Source organism: Cyanistes caeruleus, chromosome 4, assembly GCF_971803275.1.
Source record: "Cyanistes caeruleus chromosome 4, bCyaCae1.hap1.1, whole genome shotgun sequence".
In the NCBI taxonomy this organism is placed as follows: Eukaryota; Metazoa; Chordata; class Aves; order Passeriformes; family Paridae; genus Cyanistes; species Cyanistes caeruleus.
In genome coordinates this window covers 37864234-37883458 of record NC_141704.1, presented here as the reverse complement: position 1 = coordinate 37883458, position 19225 = coordinate 37864234, and the positions used below count along the sequence as shown (strand labels likewise).

Below are 19225 nucleotides of genomic sequence, written 5' to 3'. Positions count from 1 at the left end.
ATATTGCATCCTTCATGTCCCTCAAAATCTTGAGCTGTAGTAGCTACCAGCCATTCTAATGCAATATTTAGGTGGCCATATATTCAATTTAAAAAAAAAAAAAAGTTAACCTTGCTTCACCTTGGGTTGTTATTCTGGTAAGAGGCTCATATGAGGGGAAAAAAAAAAACAAACCCAGGAGGTATTTTGAAAGGAACTGAGAATAGTTCACACTGGGTTTAATTTGGTTTAACCTGGAGGAACCTGTCACAGATACACCACCAGTTGCCCTCTCCTGCCCTGCCTGTGGATGGGTGGTGTCTTATGTTGGGGCTATACCATGTTGCTGAGGCACAGCACTCTTCGCACTCCTTCATTAAACCGACAAATTAAAACTTTACAATTGCAACCTGATTTTCACTGGGGGCAGCACAAAGGACTCCAATGGGAATCTCCCAGTATAAAAAAGGAGTCCCTGCAGCTCATGCAAAAATAAAGCTCCCAAACCACTCACTCACCTCTACAGGCTGGGAACAAGAGGTAAGGTGGGTATAATTTCCTCATCTGCAAATGTACAGCTGGCACTCTAAGACACTGCCTCTGGTATATGAAGACATCCAGTTTAACATCCAAAGTAATTGCAGTGGGAACATGAAACCAGAGACCCAAGATGGGAACTAATTATTTCTTGGCATATTCATGCTTTATAACATGTTTCTCAAAACACCACTACTCAAACCCATTTTTGAATGGGTATTTTCTAGCATTTTAAATTATATAATCAGTGAAGAGAAGAGGGAAAATCAAGATTTTAACCTAACTGCATACATTTAAAATTATGTATTTAAAACAGAAGGCAGCCTTTGTCTTACAAAACTGCAACAGCCAATTAAACAACTGTAAACTCCTGAAAGTGATAAATACGTAATTTTCATCTTAGTGTTCTCTTTATCTGGTAAGTGGATCTCAGTTCACAGCTAAAACTCAGCTTCAGAGAAGCATCAGAACAGATATTTTTAGTCTCTTCTGTGAATACACGCTGGAAATTCTGTGCTTACAACAGCTTTCTGGAGGTACTGGCATAAGCTATACAGACAAGCTGATTGCACAGACATGAAAAATGTTGCAGTAAAATTTTTACAAAACTACTCCTAGATGAAATAAATACAGAAGTCAGATATTAAGGTGAAATGACATCTAATGTCTTTGCCAAATAAAAAAAAATAAATTCCCCTCTGAAAGAAGCTTTCATTGTTCAGACTAGAAAGACTTTAATCATATCTTCAGAAATTTTTAATTCTGCTGGATAACCCAATGCACAACAAAAATAAACATAAAAGCACACTAGTACTGTTTTTATGATGAAAATTTCTGTATGCTTACTTCTACCTGACAGCAGCCCCCAATTCCCTCTTCCCACTTGCTGGGGGCAGTGGCTATTACTTCAGCTTAAAATTATCTTCTGTGTCATTAACTACTTTTTGTCTTGGCTTGTCTAATGTAATTAAACTCAAATAAATTGTTCCACAACATGTAATTGGCTCGAGTCTGACAACTCTATTTCCAACCTGCAAAGCTGCAGAGTGCAAAAAGGCTAATTTTTCATCCCACTCAGCCTCCCCTCACTATAACCCAGTTAAGGATAATAAAAGACACTCTCTGCCAACCTTATGCTGTGAAAAAGAGGAGTGAGGCTTATCCTGTGAGAATCAAGAGCCTATTCATATTGCACAGTCTCAAGTCATTTACTCAAATTAGAGGTTTTGGGGGGAAGAGAATCACCTCTCCTTCATTTCTCTCAGAAATCAGAGGCCTCTGATTAACCTACCCCATGAGCTATCTAATATTTACTGTTACAGCACTCAGGGCCAGTATGTGAGAAAATGGAAGTCCACTTACTAAACCAGAGAAGCTGTATAATTAAACAGAAACAGTGCTGAGCTGTACATCTCCTTGCCTGATTTATGAGTCCACCTGCTCCTGCTTTTGTTAGCACAAAAGTAACTCCACTTCAAAGCACTGCAACAACCTTGTGATGTGACCGAGTAGCAGCAGGTTACCAGTACAAAGCTGCCCCACTGACACAGAACATGTAAATAGGAAGAAATCCCTGCTGACTCAGGCCTGACAGCTTAATTTCCTGGAATACTTTCATTCTGCTGCTCTTGTCCTCCTCCCCACAGACCCACTCCCCCAGCACTGTCTCTGGCCTAGGCAGCTGCTCCATTGCTACACCTCACTGCAATAAAAGATACAAATGTTTTGCATGTCCTCCAGATTTTCATATAGCACAAGTTTATAGAGGCATTGCTCATTATTACACAGACCTGTTGGAAGGTAACTAAGCAGATGGGTCAGCCACAGAGACATGGAAGAGTCAGAACTAAAGGGCAACATCCATGCGTGAAAGACTGAACAGACTGAAAATGAAACAGATCCAAAACATCACTCTCCAGCTCCACTGTAATTAAATTCTTGGCTTGATCTCTTTTATTGTTCACACAGAACAAGAGAAAATTACATTTCTATATTTGCCACTGGCATGGCAATCTCATTCTTTTCAGCAGCATTTGCAGGTGTATTTAAAGCTGGGCAGGCAAGGTCTGGTAAGGTAAGGTCATGGTAAGGTCTGCAGACTGGGGACACCTACAATAACCTCCATCAGCACAGGATGAGGCTTTTCTTAGGTCTAAAATAGTCTGTCCCAGACACCGTAACAATTAATCATCATGAGGAACTCCCCTTCAATATCTGAGTTTTGTTTCAGTGCCAACCATCCCTGACATCTCTAGCTCTGCTGTGTATACTGACAATGCCATTTGCTTCATCCTGATCCTCTATTCAACTAAATTCTGTTCCAATTAAAACCTTTGAACTTACCCAAGGCTCCACTGATTTCGAAGTGTATAACAAACTATACCATGCTCTGAGTATCCTTCTAAAATAAAGCAAGTCCCAAATGCTGTTTTATGGGTTGATTTAATCAGTTAAGTATCATTAAGACTTTTCCCTACAGAATATTCCATTTAGTAAGAGTTCTCCACCTTTTTTCAACACCTTGAGTTTAATGAGATGATTAAAATGAAAAAGTTAATGTTAATAACTTTTGGTAACTGCTCTATAACACTTAAGTCTGAATCTACCACAGCATCACTAGTCTAAGTACATGCTGGGGAAATGCCAATGAGCTGCTACAGAGCCAAAAAAAAAGGTCACAGAGCATTTTATTTTGCAGTTACTACATAAACAGAAGCTATTTTTAAATTGCTCATCAAGAAGCAATGGCTTTCAAAAACAATGCCTTAAGTATTTCCAAATCCTTACAGGAGCCATCCCCCTCTTACAACAAACACATCCCAAAATACTTCACAAAGGAGGCCTCTGTCACTGCCCTCCCTTTACAGACAAAAACCCTCACTGCATTATGGAGATGACTTGCTCAAGGCCAGCCAAACATGCCAGTGACAGAGCAGGGTACAGAGCCCAGATTTTCTAGCTCCAAATCAGCTCCTAAGCTGACTCTGGTAGCAAGTCTTAAGCACTTACTGGTATGCACTAAAAACATGTGTTCTGCCTTTAAAAGAGAATGGATTTTACAGACAAAACACCTGGGTGGGGGAGAAATGGAGACACTACTTAGAAGTTCACAGTTGCATAGATACCTTTCTTCTCCTCCTTCAAATTTTCCATACTGCCTTTTTCATTTGTTAGACCTCCATCCGCCCCAGAAAACAAACAAAAAGGCAAAACCCAATGCAGAATAGGAGCATTCCAACCCTTGGAGGAAATTACAGGCTCCTATTACCACAGATTCAAGCAAAAACCATCACAGCTTTCATGTTTTCTATGTACGGTTGAATCTATCATCAGAACACACCACAGTATTGGAAACATTGTTTGTGTATATTACCACAATCAATATTAGCAAGAAAAAGCCTCTAAACCCATACCATGTTTTAAAAAGAGCTTTATATATTGTGACATGTTTTAAAAAAGCCTCACATACTGAAGTCAGATAAACACACTTTACAGATGGATACAACTGTCTGGAAACAGGTGTCCTGGGGCATGTCAAGACTGGCTTCTTAAGCCTGCAAAAAGCTTGACTGTACCTGTCAACAGGAGCCTGTATTGGGGAATCCTCTGAACTGGCTTGAGCAGATAGTGCTTGAGGGCCAGACTAGCACAGCGGGGGCTCATCTGAAAGAAACACCCAAAATAAATAACAATTCCACAGCAGTCAAAGGTTCCAGCAAAAGAAAACATGCATACAAACGATTACTGATTATACTGGATAAGCTTTTTATCTTTGAAAAGTGCTACTGCCAGTGTTAAGCACCTCACTAGAGAGCAAGCATTTCCATGTGGAAGACTGCATGCAAAATTACCCATGCGTGAAAGACATGAGTAAGCACTTATATCCTGTAGATTCAAAACAGGTGCTTTGACCTAGGAGGAAGAGAGGTGAAGCTTCCCAGAAATAAAGGAAACAGGATAGGAAGGGCAACATGCTCCTTTGTGATCGCTGTCAGTGCCCATTAGGCAAAAAGGCAGAGAAGACAGGGGTGCTCACTGTCTAAGTTTTAATTAATCTAAAGACAACACAGAATTAAAAGATCCATGCTTCAAAAATGTTAATTATCATTTGCATTCAAAATAATCTGAATTGGAAACACCGAGTCCTTCAAAAGGCCTCTTGTCTTTGTCCTGTCTTAAGCTGAGACTGCAGAAAAAAATCCCCATCACCAAAATACAAACAAATTAAGGATAGTTTCTAAAGCTCAGTGGAGGATCACAACTGCTAAAAAGTCACAAAACAGGATACATCTTATAAAAATAGTACAATACCTCGAAGTCTTTGACTACTGCTGCAAATCCTGCATTCTTCTTACACTGTTCATCTAATAATGCAACATTTTTATCGAATTCTTTGATGTACGTTGAATACATCTTCAGGTAGGGACCCTTTTTAACAAATATATCAGCAATTCTTTGATGCTCAAGCCTGCAAACGAGAACAACAAAAAAGATGCAATTAGAGCTAAAAAGAGCATACCTCTTAACCCTACAGCAAAGCATCTTTCTTTTTCAGAGTAAGATGTGCTAGTTTATGTTCTGAGCAAAAAGCTTACAGCAGATAGGCGCCCATCTCAACTGCTATTCTGAAAAACCTTATTAGGTTTTTCAATACACTAATATTAGATGAGAACTACTTAATATACAGTCTTTTAAAAATGATCTTGAACTGTTTGAACGCCTTAGTTCAAGGTGAGAAAAGTCTACCCATTGCAGTGCCCTTGTCAGTAGGTTTTGTATAGCTCCACCCACTAGTGGTAACTGAGAATCGTCTTCAAGGCGATTGTGGCTGTCAATCAATGCTGTGCCTGATCAGCAGATCTAAATTACCTCTAAAAAGCCAGTCTTCAGAACAGCCTCCTTTTTCCCTAATGAAATCAGTACACTTATTATGCTCATGCAGGGACCAGAACTTTCAATTAAAAACGAAATTTCAAATAAAAACTGTGATTGCTATAAAAATGTATTTTCATGCCTTTTGGACCTTTTGGAATGCATCTAAATGGCACAAAATCACATCTAAATGAAAAATAATCTCCTACCCTTTCAAAGTAAATTCTGATGTTTAGGAAGGTACATGAAAGGCAAACGAGTCAAACCATGATCACATGAAGTCAGATAAGCCCCTCAGATAAATTTCAACATCAAAGGAGTGGAATCCCTTTATTTAAAATCACCAGTGAGATAATCGCTCTTCCAGTTCCCTCAGGAGGTCCCGATTGAGTTCGTAGAGCTGAGGTAGGTAGTAGAGGATCTGATTCAGGATTCTGTCCTCAATCACTGGCTTTCCAAGTTGCCTAGAGGCATGTGCCACAGCATCCCGGAAATCCTGCCGGAGTACAAAGAGGACAGAAACCCCCCTTGCCATGAGTGAACAGCCTTCAAAGTACCAACACAGAGAGCACAACAGAGTTCTCATCGCAGACATTCCAGGCACTGCTCCCTATTACCAAAGGCAAAGCAGGTACCATCTGGGTTATGTTTTTCTGCAGCTTCAATTTACTCCCTCGGGACTGCCTTAATCCTTTCGGTTTGACACTGGAGCTTTACTTTCTTGGTCCTGTATGCATAATATAGAAGTTGTTCATTATTTTTACAACATGCCCTTAAGAAATGTGTTAGTATTACTTATGAGGAAACTAAGGCGAGCTAAACAAAGCTTGTATCTGCAAGGTTAAGGTTACTGGCAGCCTTGAGTGTCTTCTTGTAAATATATAAGTCAAAAAGCAAAACTTTTATATCAGATAACACAATCTTACTTAAAAATCATCCTGGTGTTCATAACTCATCTACAAATGCCATTTTGGAGGGCAAAAAGGAGGGTAAAAAAAAATTCCCATATGTAGCAACTCTTCTATATTCAGGAAAATTAACATTTAACAAAAAAGATACTGTAACAACATGGGAATCACAAGATTTCAAATGTTAGCAATGATCAAAGTCAACTCTGACTAGTACCTTTGAAACATTTACAAGGGAGGAGGAGCACCCTTCTTACTCTTGAAGGATCTGATAGCATTTTTATGCTATAACCAGCTCCCAACAGGGAGGCTCATTGGTTCTCATTAAACTATTCAAAATTTAAATCTTGATCCCACACAAATCATCATGGCCAAGATTGAAACTCAGTATCCATTATACAGGGTATTTTCCTTATTCACAAGCAAATAAAAATTTCAAAAAGTTTAGCAATCTAGCATTTCACTGGTAAAACAACACTGTCTAAACTGACAAAAAAGAAAATATAAATTACGTTGTGTTACATATTACTGTGTCTCACTTAAATTTGGGCAAAAAGAATTAATCCAGAAGAGCTCTTTTGGAGTTTGTGGTTAATGAAACCTAATATCACATGTGCAATCTATAGGTATCTTGAAAAAAGTGACCAACAAAATGTTCTAAGTACAGTAATAAGTTATCTTTTAAATGTGCATGGAGTCCACGCCTGTCCTTGGAAACCTGTAGGGTCCTCAGGTTGAGGAAAAAGTAAAACTTAATTCCCCCTTTTCCCTCTTCCCAGGTCTACTACTACAGTTCTTACTGGCTATCCTATCAGCCCAGCATCTGGCACTATTTAGGGTCTCTCAAACTGAAGCCTCAACTTTCCCCTGCTCTCCCTCCTCATTACGTCAGCTCTGGGCAACGTGAGCTCCAGACACGCTTCCTTGCTTTGTGACCCTGTGGGTCACAAAGGCTGTGACTGGGCAGCTCTGACAAGAAACTGAAACGAGATACAGGACACTGGCTGTAATAGGGGGAAGGTTGAGAACTAAATGCAAAGGAGTTAAAAAACAGATGGCATTATTCATATGGAAATGTTCTGGTTTACATCTTCTGTGCAGACTAGTGACACATAGGTTAACTACCAGCTGCATCTTATGGGTTTTTCTGACCCTGGGGCATTGCTTAACACTGAAATGATACATGGAATTACAATGGCAAAAGCTCAAATGAGGCATTTTGGAGAGCTTCATGCACAATGCGTCATCATATTATGATAATATTCTTCCCCTACCCCCAATTGTATGCACACTCAATATACCGTATGCATTTTACCATAGGATGAGACAAGAATTTAGTTTGAATGTCATAAGGCAACTTGCAGGATGAAAAGCAAAGCACTTTTGTCTGTACCATAATCAACAATCCAGGCTTGCCCCTGACCAAACAACAAAAAGAGTGCAGGGAGACAGGTTTAAGCGCCACTAGATAACACAGGAAACTCAGCTGTAGTTAAGAGCATTTATTTAACTTCTAGATACAACATTCAAGGAGTCTGCAGGTTGTTTTCCAAATGCAGATTTGGTTTTTCAACTAGCTTGACACAAAGTCCATCAGCTTCATCATGGTTTATAAATTATGCCATGAAAGGCTCTATCATTAAAACAGCCAACCCAAACTTTACTTCATCACCCCCTATGTCCCCTTCTACAACTGAGTAAGCTGAAGAAGCGCTGCAGAGAGGAAATACAGAAGAAAGATAATGTGAACCTTTCAAAAGCCTGCAAAACAACAAGAGCTAAATTCCAATGCTCTCTTTTTTTTTTTCTTTTTTTTTTTTTTTAATTATCTTCACTACTGACTATGCATTTGCCACTGTAATCATATTAAGATTTATTTTTAACCTGGTAGTGGGTGTGAAGTAACTGTCATGCCAAGTTCATCTTGAGATAAACTCAAGAGTTGAATGCTGAGAGCACATGCCTGGGGATTGGGGGTGGGAAAAGAAAAACAAATGTAACAAGGTTGGAATTAACAGAGTTTACACTTGAAGGTGCTGGCCTTCTGAGAAAGAAATTTCATATCCAAAAGGACAAAACACAGATCAGATCTGTTTTAATTACCAGATATAAAATATGCCAATTTACAAACTAAACCCTGAAATTTCACCCCAAGTGGTGGAAAGTATTCAGATGACAACTTTTAATGCAAGTAGATGAATGACTTAGAAACTGTAGTAAAAGTAATTTAAAGTACCAAGACCTAGCTCCTTCTAAACCTAAATCAGTTCACTGTTAAATAAAAGCAGAATTGCTCTTGCAAATAATATATACATTGCTCTGATATCTATACATGCCTGCATGACGTGATTTATATTACAAACATATTTAGCACATTGTCCTATATAAAACTGCTGAAGAGCACTGCTTTCATCAGCCTGTTCAAAGGCAATCACCTAGGTTGTCCTAGAAATTATTCTGTTTGAAGCAATGCAGCAATCCATTACAAGTGAATTTTAATGACAGATTTTCTAATTAAAAATAGGTCTTTGAAATAATGAAATCTTACTCATCAGAAAAAAACATAAAATAAAAAATAAAATAAAAAAAATCCGAAAACAAACTTGCCACACTTTGGAATTATTATGCTTATTTCACTGAGAAACATTTGCAACTCTAGACATGTTTCATATGCTGCATGACAAAACCCAAAATATTATGCTAGTTATACTATCATCCCAGCTTTTAACCAGATTTTTTTTCCCTTCCAGGAGTGGGGAGGCTATTGTTCATTTTTTGAAATACTTGTTTACAATTCCTAGTTTTACATTATATTCTGGCCCAATAATAATCCTCTGATATCACTTTTTACTGATTAGATAAAGGCAATTGTTTTCACATAGCTACTTCATGAGGACAGTGCACATCGCCATCCCTGGAAGGAACATTCTTTCCAGACCAGAAACAGTTTTAGTTTATGCTAGGCTGAGACAGCTTCCCACTGGGTACTCGTCCATATGAAAATCCAGTCTAGGCATATTAATGGCTTCTGAGTACATACTGTTGCTGAATTACCGCCTGATAAAACAGGCAGTAACACATTTTCCAACTTGAAAATGTGTAGGAAATTCTATTTATCTTGTTGGTATACACTCCCCTTATATAGCTGTGGAGTATTTAAACCATATTTGAGGAGGTTACCATCATCACTGCTTTTGTTTCCTCACACCACTCCTTCAATGCAACTTCCTTAAACAAGCAAAAAAGCTGTGATATTTGAAATAATTCTGACCCTGTTCTGAATCATCTGCAATCAGCCCATGCACTTCCCCTCTGCAAAGGCCCTGACTCATGATCCCTCAGTTCTTCCCACCAGAGGATTCCCAGCCCACAGTGATCTGCCTGTGTCAGTCTAAGGAGTAAAGGACAACTTTAGTTGTAAACCAAAAGAGGTACTGAGCACACTAAAACCTCATTCAGCTGCTGACTGGGTCAAGTGTACCTTCAGATACCTAATAGTTGAATTAAGATAATTTCAAATGGGTGAAATTAAAACTTCTTGGAAATTTAACAGAAAGAGAAAGTAATACATAATCTGAACATAGTCATGTATTCTATTCCTAAAGCTTTCAACCAATATTCATCTTGGATCTGTTCTCCCAAAACATACCATCAGAAAAAAAAAAAAGTCATAATCCCTTCCACTGAGGAACAAATTCCCCAGCTAAATACACCTGCAGATAGCTCAAGTATCAGTTTAATTTAGGGAAAAAAGTAGGTTTGCACTTGGATACTTTTCAAGGAATACACAAACACACAGACATCCTATGGGGAAGGAGGAGGGAAGAAGAGGAAGTTTCACAACAGCCAGGCTGCTAGATGTGACAAACTGTAAACATGACAGCTTAGCAATACAGCTACAGAAGATTTCATAAATAGATTATTTAAAATATAAATAGACACTCCTAGCTAGAGTCAGACTATCAGCCATAAACTGCTAAGTTAAACTACAGTAACTATAGTTAACCAAGACTATGACTATGACTAAGTGTGGATCATAACATTTTTCAAACATATGTCATTACTTTTAGAAAGCTGCCAAGCTGTTCCACACCTTTATTCTCAGGTAATAAAATAATTTATAGGTCTTCAACAAAATAATGTAGTTGACTTTTTTTTTCAATAATCAATGATTTGACTGTGGCTTATTCCCAGAATGCTATTTCAGACAATAGGATAAATAGTAGAACAATACTTTCTTCTAAATGAAAACTATTTTATTAGTCTTCTTAGTAAAAGGACTACAGTTACAACTCATTGTCAAATGTCTCAGCAGTTCTAAAGTACTTCAGAGACTAAATATTTATCAACATATGCACCTCAGACTGGTCAAACATTGAAATTATGTAGATGGATAAAAAGGAGTTGGATGTTGAGAGAATTTTTCACAATCAAACAGTAAGTCTGTCGTAAGCCAGGACCAGAGATCAGAACTTTGCTCCAAAGGCCATAGCTATTCTATTTTTTGTTACATTCTTTCTCCAAATCAACTATGAATTATTCTTCATAATACTTGCTACAATAGACATTAGTTTACATATATGCACACACATAAATATAAACTATATATAGTTTTTATACACAGAACATTGCCATTTTCTTCTGAAAAATAGAAACATTAAACCAGAATTTTTCACTCTTGTGTCTCTGCAAGGACACACAAGAGAAAACAATCTGCCCTCTGCAATAAGAGGTTGATCTTGTGTCTGCAGAAATGCTAAGAGGTGCCTACTGATAAGCTCCTACTTACTTGGTCTCAGAGTCCAAACATGGACAGAATAGGGGTCTAAGTCAGAAGCACAGGTTTAAAGGCTCAGGCAAAAGCTTGCAGGCCTAAGTTTTTCTTAACACACAGCAAAAAGTTACACACTAAGCCTTGCAGTCGAAGGAGTAATCTCAAAAACCCAAGTTTCTCTGCTGGACCAGAAGCCTTGCTGCTTATACCTCAGCAGCAGGGAGGAAACAGAATCAAAAAGAGTGGAAAAACAAAAAGAGCAGAGGGTTCTGGCAAAAGAACAAAATTCAGAGCAAAACTGTACCAAAAAAATGACAACAAATAAGCCAGGCAGCTTACCCTCAGTGCCAGGGTGCTGCTGAGAAGGTCCTCTCACTCATGCAAAGCAAACCATCTCCAAAGAATCTCACAAGAAAGAAGTACAAAGAGCACCAATCCTGCCTTGTTCCTTTTTCCAGGAACACTGGGTGTTTTTTAGGCGCAGGGCAACTCAGAGAGAAGTGATAAGCTTGTTTTTCTTATGTCACTTGTGTTTTACACCCAGTTCACTGTTTCTTTTTCCTGCAAGTGTCCTTAGGAAAAAATAGCACTTCTCCCATATTCTCAACCTTGTTTACTCTCAGGAGGCAATGCATCTCACAGATATGCATACAGAAGAGCTAGTGTGATTTAAGGTCCTTTGTTTCCAGGAGTTTCTAAAAGCATTTTACTGAAATCTTGCCCTAAAAAAAGCACTAACACTGTAACAGAAATACTGTAACTGAAACAGAATTCAAGATTACATCCAGTGTTTGATTACATCCTCAAGCAACCCCATTTGCTGCTTCTGAGACTCTGTGTGCAAAACCAGGTGAGTCCCTTATCTCTGTTATGACCAGCTTGTTTAGTATTTATACAAGTATCACCAAGTGTTTATAGTTTTGCAGTGTGTCTTCATCAGAAGCAGTCAGATGTAGTGTGTGACAGGGTCCACACAGGCTGGCATTCTGTGGTATCTTGGAAGAGTTGCTCCACCTAACTTGACTTTGTCAACATAAAAGAAAAAAAGTGCTAAAAAATGTCAGAGGTACTTATAAACAGCTTGCAGTCACATTCCTACCTCCTCAACTGCTTTAGATTCCACTTCAAAGGCCCTAAGATGAAGCAAATTAAAAAGTTCTTTCTTACATCAACAGTCCACTTCCTTGGCGCCATGTGATACATTTAGCTGACATTAGTAAAATATACTGAGGAGAGTATATTCCTTTCAGATCATTGGTAATGGAATTAGTCACTAAAATTTAAGTGGAAAACCACTAATAGATGGATCAGAAGGTGCAATGGAGCATCCCCTGATAAGCCAAAAATTTACTATGGCTAAAAGAGCCCAGTCTGAGGAGAATCTAAGTTCTAAATCAAAAATCTGTCAGAGGTTGCTTGACTGGTAATTAGCAAGCCAAAGTGGTCAGTGCACATCAAAATCAAAAGGATAGCTTTATCATCATTAAAATATTATCCGTAAGAAATATATAATTAAATCAACTGATTTAATAATGAGTGTGAAAACCACACAAATACTCAGGCATACCACTCTGTGGAAATAAACTGGGCATCTGCCACCTTTCTCAGCTATGGCAGTTTTTATTTAACGAAGAATGCACACACACACAGAGCCTCAAAACCAGTGCCCTCTCTTACAAGGACACTCACCAAGGTTCCTGCTGCAGGCCAACTGACATGTTCAGGACAAAGTATTTCCTAAACTCCTAGTCTAACATCCTCCCTGTTAGACCAGGCTGAATACATGTTGATTGTTATTGCTAGCCAACAAAAACACTTCTAATAGTTTTTATTTGGCAGCTAAAAACTAGCAGACTGTCATGGATAGAGTTGCAAGTTATCCATTAAAGGAAAAGCAAAACACATCCTACACCACTGCACATTGACACTGTGGGGACAGCTTTATCCTGGAAACTTCCTAAGCTCTCCACTCTTCTCTTTCTCACATTGTTCTTCTGCTTGCCTGCATCCTCCTCACCAGCAGCCTTTCTTCCAGCACTGCACATATTACCTAAAAGCTGGTACACTGAAAAGCAAAGATACCTCAAAAAAATAAGTTAGATGTCCGAAAAATATGATAATTTAAAATTACATAGCTTAAAACTTGCCTAGGACAACTCTCTTTCTTTTACCAGTATTTGAGTTCTGTATTAGAAACCATATTGAATATAAATTATATATTGGCTGCAACTGACTAAGCCAGCTCTTAAAAACCAAGCTTGAACAGAACCAGAAAATCATTTACTAGGAGGAAAGCAAAAGAGAAATCAGCAAAAGATGTGGTGAGTTTTTTGTTCCCTGAAAAAAATTTCTGGTATACAACAATCTATAAGATCCTTTGTTCTCAGTTTCACAGAACACACTTCTCAAGAGACTGAGATAGACCAATGCATCTGTTTGCAATATAACCACTTCTGCTGCCCAAGGAAAAAAACACTATGTTTGCACTTAATAGAGTAACAAAATGGTACAAACACATATCATTTCAAACCTGACAGAAAACACACAAAACAGAGCTAGAGAAAGAAAATTTCTTCATTAATTTCCTATTATCACCTTCAACACAGCATGCTTTACAGATGACTGATCTGCACAAACACAGATTAAATACTTAACCCTTGCTGCGTACAACACATTGCAGAAACTACAATCACAAGTGTTATCAGAAAGCAAACCTCTGTCAAGGAACTGCAGCCTCAAAAAAATACACTGCCTTGGTGATGGATGCACCATTAGAGCTATTAGCTGGATTACTTCAAGAATGTGCATTTTAATGTAACATTTTAAAAATAATTTGTTTCTGCTTTCCCCCCACCATTTAAGGACTTATTCTAACCAAAAGCTTTTTGTTGCTGTGAACATATTTATAAGCCAGTACAAGCTGGCTCATAAATATGACCCTCATTAACATAAATTGATATATCTTCAATTTTCAGTATTCAATACCCACACTCAACTGGAAACTGCATAAATTATTAAGGAGATCCAGAAGAAACCAGCAAAATATTCATGCATTATGTAAAATGTGAAACTTTAAAGTTCAGCTTAATTAGATTAATTTTTATATTTTGAATATGTAGATGCAGCAGAAAAAAAGGCACAGTCACTACCATAAAGCCTAAATATAAAACTTTAATAGATTAAACAAATAGAAGAGGAAACTGTTTTTTTTTAAGTACTTACAATGTGTAAGAGCTTTAGCACATCCACAAACCTATCAGAAAAGCAAGAAAAAGCAAACAGTTACATTTTAATTGCCCAATTAAAATAAATTGAGTATTTATTAAGTGTAGCATTGACACTTACACTTTCTCTGAGCTCATGATCTCCTTAGCAATATGGTAAACCTTTGTTTTCTTTCCAGCTGCCTTACCCTGCAAATGAAATTACATGTTACACTACACATCTACTAAAACTGTCATAAAGATTATTTCCAGCTGTTAGTTCCTTAAATTCAATGTAATTATTTGATAGTTACTTCTGAGAAAAACACTTCATACTGCTTTGAAATCTCTTGGCTTTGACATCTTCTGGTTTTTCAGGATCTGTGAGAAAATCAATTTAGCTTGTATCTGGAAACAACAATATTAGCTAGGGGCAGTTTTTACAACACTGTCAGCCTTTTCTTTTAATTATTACACAAAGCACTGAAGGCCATAATGAATGAAGTCCTAGCAAACAACAATTACTGGTTTAGCAAAAGTACTAAAGTACAGGTAGTATTTCTATCTTATTTGATTTCCTTTTTTTCTGATTAATACAGCAACAGTAATATTTTCAGTGAACTCAAATGTGTTTCAGAAACATTTTAAAAGACATACATTTTCCTTACTGAAAAACAAGATGACAGGAGAAAAAAAAAAAAAAATCACATTGAAGAGAAAAGCCAGTTTCTGACAATCTACTAACGGAGCTGCTGGAATACATAGCAACTGTACTCCAAAGATGCAGATATGTGAGCCTTGTCATCTGCCTGAAACACTGTGGAGATGATTTTGGGTTTCACATGCATATTTGGCTTCCAAAAAACCAATGGCACTGTCCAACATCAGACAGAGGGAATAGGTATAACAGAGCAAATGGGGCAGGCATTGGGATGCAAATGTGTATGCTACACAGTGTAACTTCCATGTGTAACGTGTGTAGTGTAACGATTCCCATCAGATGGAACACCTTTCTCCAAAACAGCTCTCCTGATTTGCCATATGCTTCTCTGCTGCCAGCTGTCACATCTATTGCACATTCAGGCTTCCATTAATGGGCTACAAAGAAAGAGATGATGAGGAGCCCTAAAAAAATCACAGGATATACAACTCAAGTGAGATGGAACTCCTGGGAAGGCTGTATTGAATATGGTAGAATATGAGCACTGAACAGTTTATCTAGAAAATCAGATACCAGTGGCATTTTATCCACAAAACTTTGGTGCATAAGCACTAACGTTGCAAGATTTCTCTGAAGATTTAGTTCTTCTCAAAACCTATAAATTAGTGCCAAGTACTGGAAAATAAACCATGGAACAGATAGTACTCATAGGTTGGTTTTAATGGTATTGTTGTATTCAAAATAAAAAATAAATCTAAATTAAAATTTTTCATTGGAATTCAAATGACACCACACCTAATTACTGAAATAAAATTAATTTCTAAATTAAATAATTTTGTATAACAGCACATATGTGCTAAATACATTATTTATTTTATATACTATATAGATAGACATCTGCACACAGATCTGGAATTTTACTTATGAAATTAAACTTATTGCTAAAGAACACAGATCTATCCAGTGTGGGTCAATTGCATTCAGATAATATTGTAACACCTATTCTCAGGCCTCTGTGCCTATTTAGAAAGCACAGCTGACAGGCTCCCTGCAAGACTGAATTCACAAGTAAGTCAATTATGCAGAGCAAGGTATCTGCCATCACTGTGGATGTGTCAGTTGCAAATGAGATGAAAATTAGTATTTTGAGAACAAGATGCTACCGCTAAACAATTACAAAACAAAGTATCACAGCCTGTTTTCAACCTCATTTGAAAGACTTTTCACATACCAGCTGGCACTGAAAGGGCCACTTTGCATTTGCTCAGACAAAGATACTCTGGCTCTGAGAGTCTCTAATGGGAGAACCAAAGGGATACAAATAAGGCTCTCCGGCACAACACTGGAAGGAAGCCCTGTAAGTCCCCTAACAGATATAAAGCATCAAAACAGCCACATGCTTGCGGTAAGGAAAAATGAAACAAGCCCAGCTGATGACCGATGCAGAGACTGCTTCATTCTCCTCTGCAGCTGCTCTCGCTGTGAGGAAGTTGGTTGTTAATTCCCAGCTGCCGGCTGCACGTGCCGCAGGCAGCTGAAGCCAGCAACAGCAGATGCCTCACAGCAAGCACTGAATTACTCCATAAAACCTGCCTGAGAGCCCTCCTAATAGGGAGGCTTTCCTGTAGAACTCCACTGTGAAAGGTTGAGGGCAATTCCAGAGGCACGCAAGTTAGCTTCTATACAGGTAAAGTCTTCTTTAGTTTTACAGGGAACAAGATTTTCCCTTGACTCTTTCCCAGTTTAGTCCTCTCATTTGGTTTAACAACATTCGGGCCCACCATGCCAAGTCATCTCTTCCAGCACTATAAGGTTTCATTGGGTTTTTCTGTTTATCTTGTTGGGGCTTTGTTTTTGTTTTGTTTTTAAATTATTTTTAAAGGAAGGAAGCAGATACAACTACTATCAAAGGAAACAGCTGCTGAGACTGGTGCTGAGGAGAGGCACTGGTCTACAGGCAGGCTGATTACAGGGTGTCCAGGACTGAGAAAGTAAGACCATGGGTACCTCCAGAGGGAGAGACAGGACCCTCATAACTTCATTTAATTCAGAGTACTTAACACTGTCTTCCTGCTTCTCATTTGAAGAAGAAGTAAGATTAAAATAAGGAAAATCACTCCAAGCTAGCACTCACAGAAGGTAACAGAAGGTCAGACCTCAACAGGCAACAGATGGTTTACATTTGAAAATATCCCAACAGGTTACAACTTATGAAATACTGCAAGACTGAGGAATAGCTTCAGAAGATAAAGATAAAAAGATACCTGTTTATCTTCTTGAAGATCAGTTTCCCCTTTGCTGGAATCAGAATTTGTGTCATCATCTTCATCAGAACTGTTCATGATATCTTCTTCATCTGACTGAAGATCTCCCATTACCACGTTGGGATGATCATGATGTTCTTCTAAGGACCTAATATTAAAATATATACATCATACTTCATTTATGTAAAGAGCTTTCTGCTTTAATCCACAATAAAGTATCTACTTGGTATCAGAAACCTATAGTAGTGGGTAGTCTGAAGATTACAACAGCCTGAGGCTTTTCCACAGTGGACTTGTAACTCTGCATCATTTTATTTATGCTACTATTAATACAATGCTCATTGACAGCAAGCAAAAGCCACAGTACCTTTGGAGTATTTATATGTTTCGTGTCCATCGGAGTTTGCCTAACAACAAAGTCTGATAAATCTATACCCTTATTGCTATGCACATGTATAGAGCGACATTTGTACTGTGTGCCAGGATAAAGAAAGATCACAGCCATTTTGCTATCCTCTATCTTGCGGTAGCAGGACTTGTTCCAGATATGGTACTCACACTGGAGCTTTCTGTGTGAAATTCTAGATGCATGCATACATATGGGACTGTGTCTCAATGCATATGCTAAACAACTGCATCAGTGACGTCAATATCATAACCATTCTGTCCAACAATTCTTCTTCAAAGCAGGAAAGCAGAATCTTTTTCTGTTAAGAACACCCATCCCTCAGAAACAGACACCTTTTGGATAGCTGTCAAAGCTATAAAACATAACCTTGTTCTGCTGCTGTACGATCATTATAGAGGTCTCTTTTTATTAGCTTCAGCCATATTTGCAATACAGGAATTACATGAGACAGGCACACAATCTCCTTCCTCTAACTAGCCTTGACAACTTCAGTAGAGATTTAAGAAATGCAATTCTAGAAGAAAATAAAAAAGGGGTAGGGAAAGATAAATAGGAAAACAGACTAGAGGAAACAACCTTAAGTTTTTGAAAGGTTACATGGAAGCACAGCAAATCTCTGGGCTCCTACTTTTAATCCTTAAGAATATCTAATAATCTCCAATTACACTAAAGCTATCTAAGAATCTATGAAACACTAAGACCTGTGTTCAAGGTCTGCAAAAAAGATGTTGGGATGCTACAGATTTTTGACATGAGCCAAAATTGATTAGCTATCCTGCAAAACAAAAAGCAAATCTAGGAACCCTTGTCCACAAGCTGCTGCAGCCAACACCTAATTTTGCACAGCCAGCAACTACCAGGGCTACAGACTTCTCCATGTACCTGGCCCTCTGCTCCCAAGGGAAGGAATAGTTTTTCTAGCAAGGAGACTGTTTTTCTCCTTGCTTTGAATCAGAGGAAAGCAGGGATGGAGGGTGACTATTCAGACTTGCCACCTCTATCTGTGATAGCTGCCAGAAAGAAAACCTGTCACCATGGATCCCACAGAAGGTGTCTGCCAGCAATCTGAAAAGCAAAAGTATTCATCAGGGCTCAGGTTCAGTATTGGAACTGGCACTGTTAAACACGTTTTTCAGTGACAAACAGTGGGACTGGGGGCACCCTCAGCAAGAATGTCCAGCATTCAAGAAAGGGGATTCTGCTACAGCCAAACGTTTATTACTCAATGCTCAAGATAAAAACAAGCTAACACAAAAATGCTGATCACAAATAGAAATATATTTGGAGATAAAGATTAGCTGGCCTGTGGACAGACCTTGGTCAACCACGAAGACAGAGAAGATTAAAATAACCTGATTCTATTATGACAACACAGGAAGGACTTGGGAAACTCCCAAGCAGCTACTGTCTCCCAGAACTGAATGGGGGGGGGGGGAGGAGGAAGGCGCCTGTAAGCTCATCACCGAATTCAACAAGGTCCTGAGCCACAACTGCAGCACCCTAGGTGCAGAGAGACACCCCTTTACTTGGGTTTGGAAATTATCAGCTTTATGCAGGAAGACAGCAGGCACCAGAGAGATGAGTGCTGATGACAACAGCATATGGTATATGCCAGGGA

The 19225-nt window shown here is 38.4% G+C and overlaps 1 protein-coding gene and 1 long non-coding RNA gene across 3 annotated transcripts in view; one reads left to right on the top strand and one right to left on the bottom strand.

Moving 5' to 3' along the window:
* Window positions 1–19225, bottom strand: part of FGD6 (FYVE, RhoGEF and PH domain containing 6) — a 72303-nt gene that overhangs the window by 25647 nt on the left and 27431 nt on the right. For both annotated transcript variants that reach the window (XM_086887720.1, XM_086887721.1), the window contains exons 3-8: window positions 17199–17346; window positions 14416–14483; window positions 14293–14323; window positions 5733–5884; window positions 4828–4984; window positions 4092–4179 (exon numbers count right to left, since the gene is read on the bottom strand). In XM_086887720.1, the coding sequence (XP_086743846.1) occupies window positions 4092–4179; window positions 4828–4984; window positions 5733–5884; window positions 14293–14323; window positions 14416–14483; window positions 17199–17346 (644 nt within the window). The remainder of the gene's footprint in view (window positions 1–4091; window positions 4180–4827; window positions 4985–5732; window positions 5885–14292; window positions 14324–14415; window positions 14484–17198; window positions 17347–19225) is intronic.
* On the top strand, window positions 16456–18438 carry LOC147653585 (uncharacterized). Its single transcript, XR_015286458.1, has 2 exons — window positions 16456–16621; window positions 17135–18438. It is a non-coding gene; the product is annotated as an uncharacterized LOC147653585 (long non-coding RNA).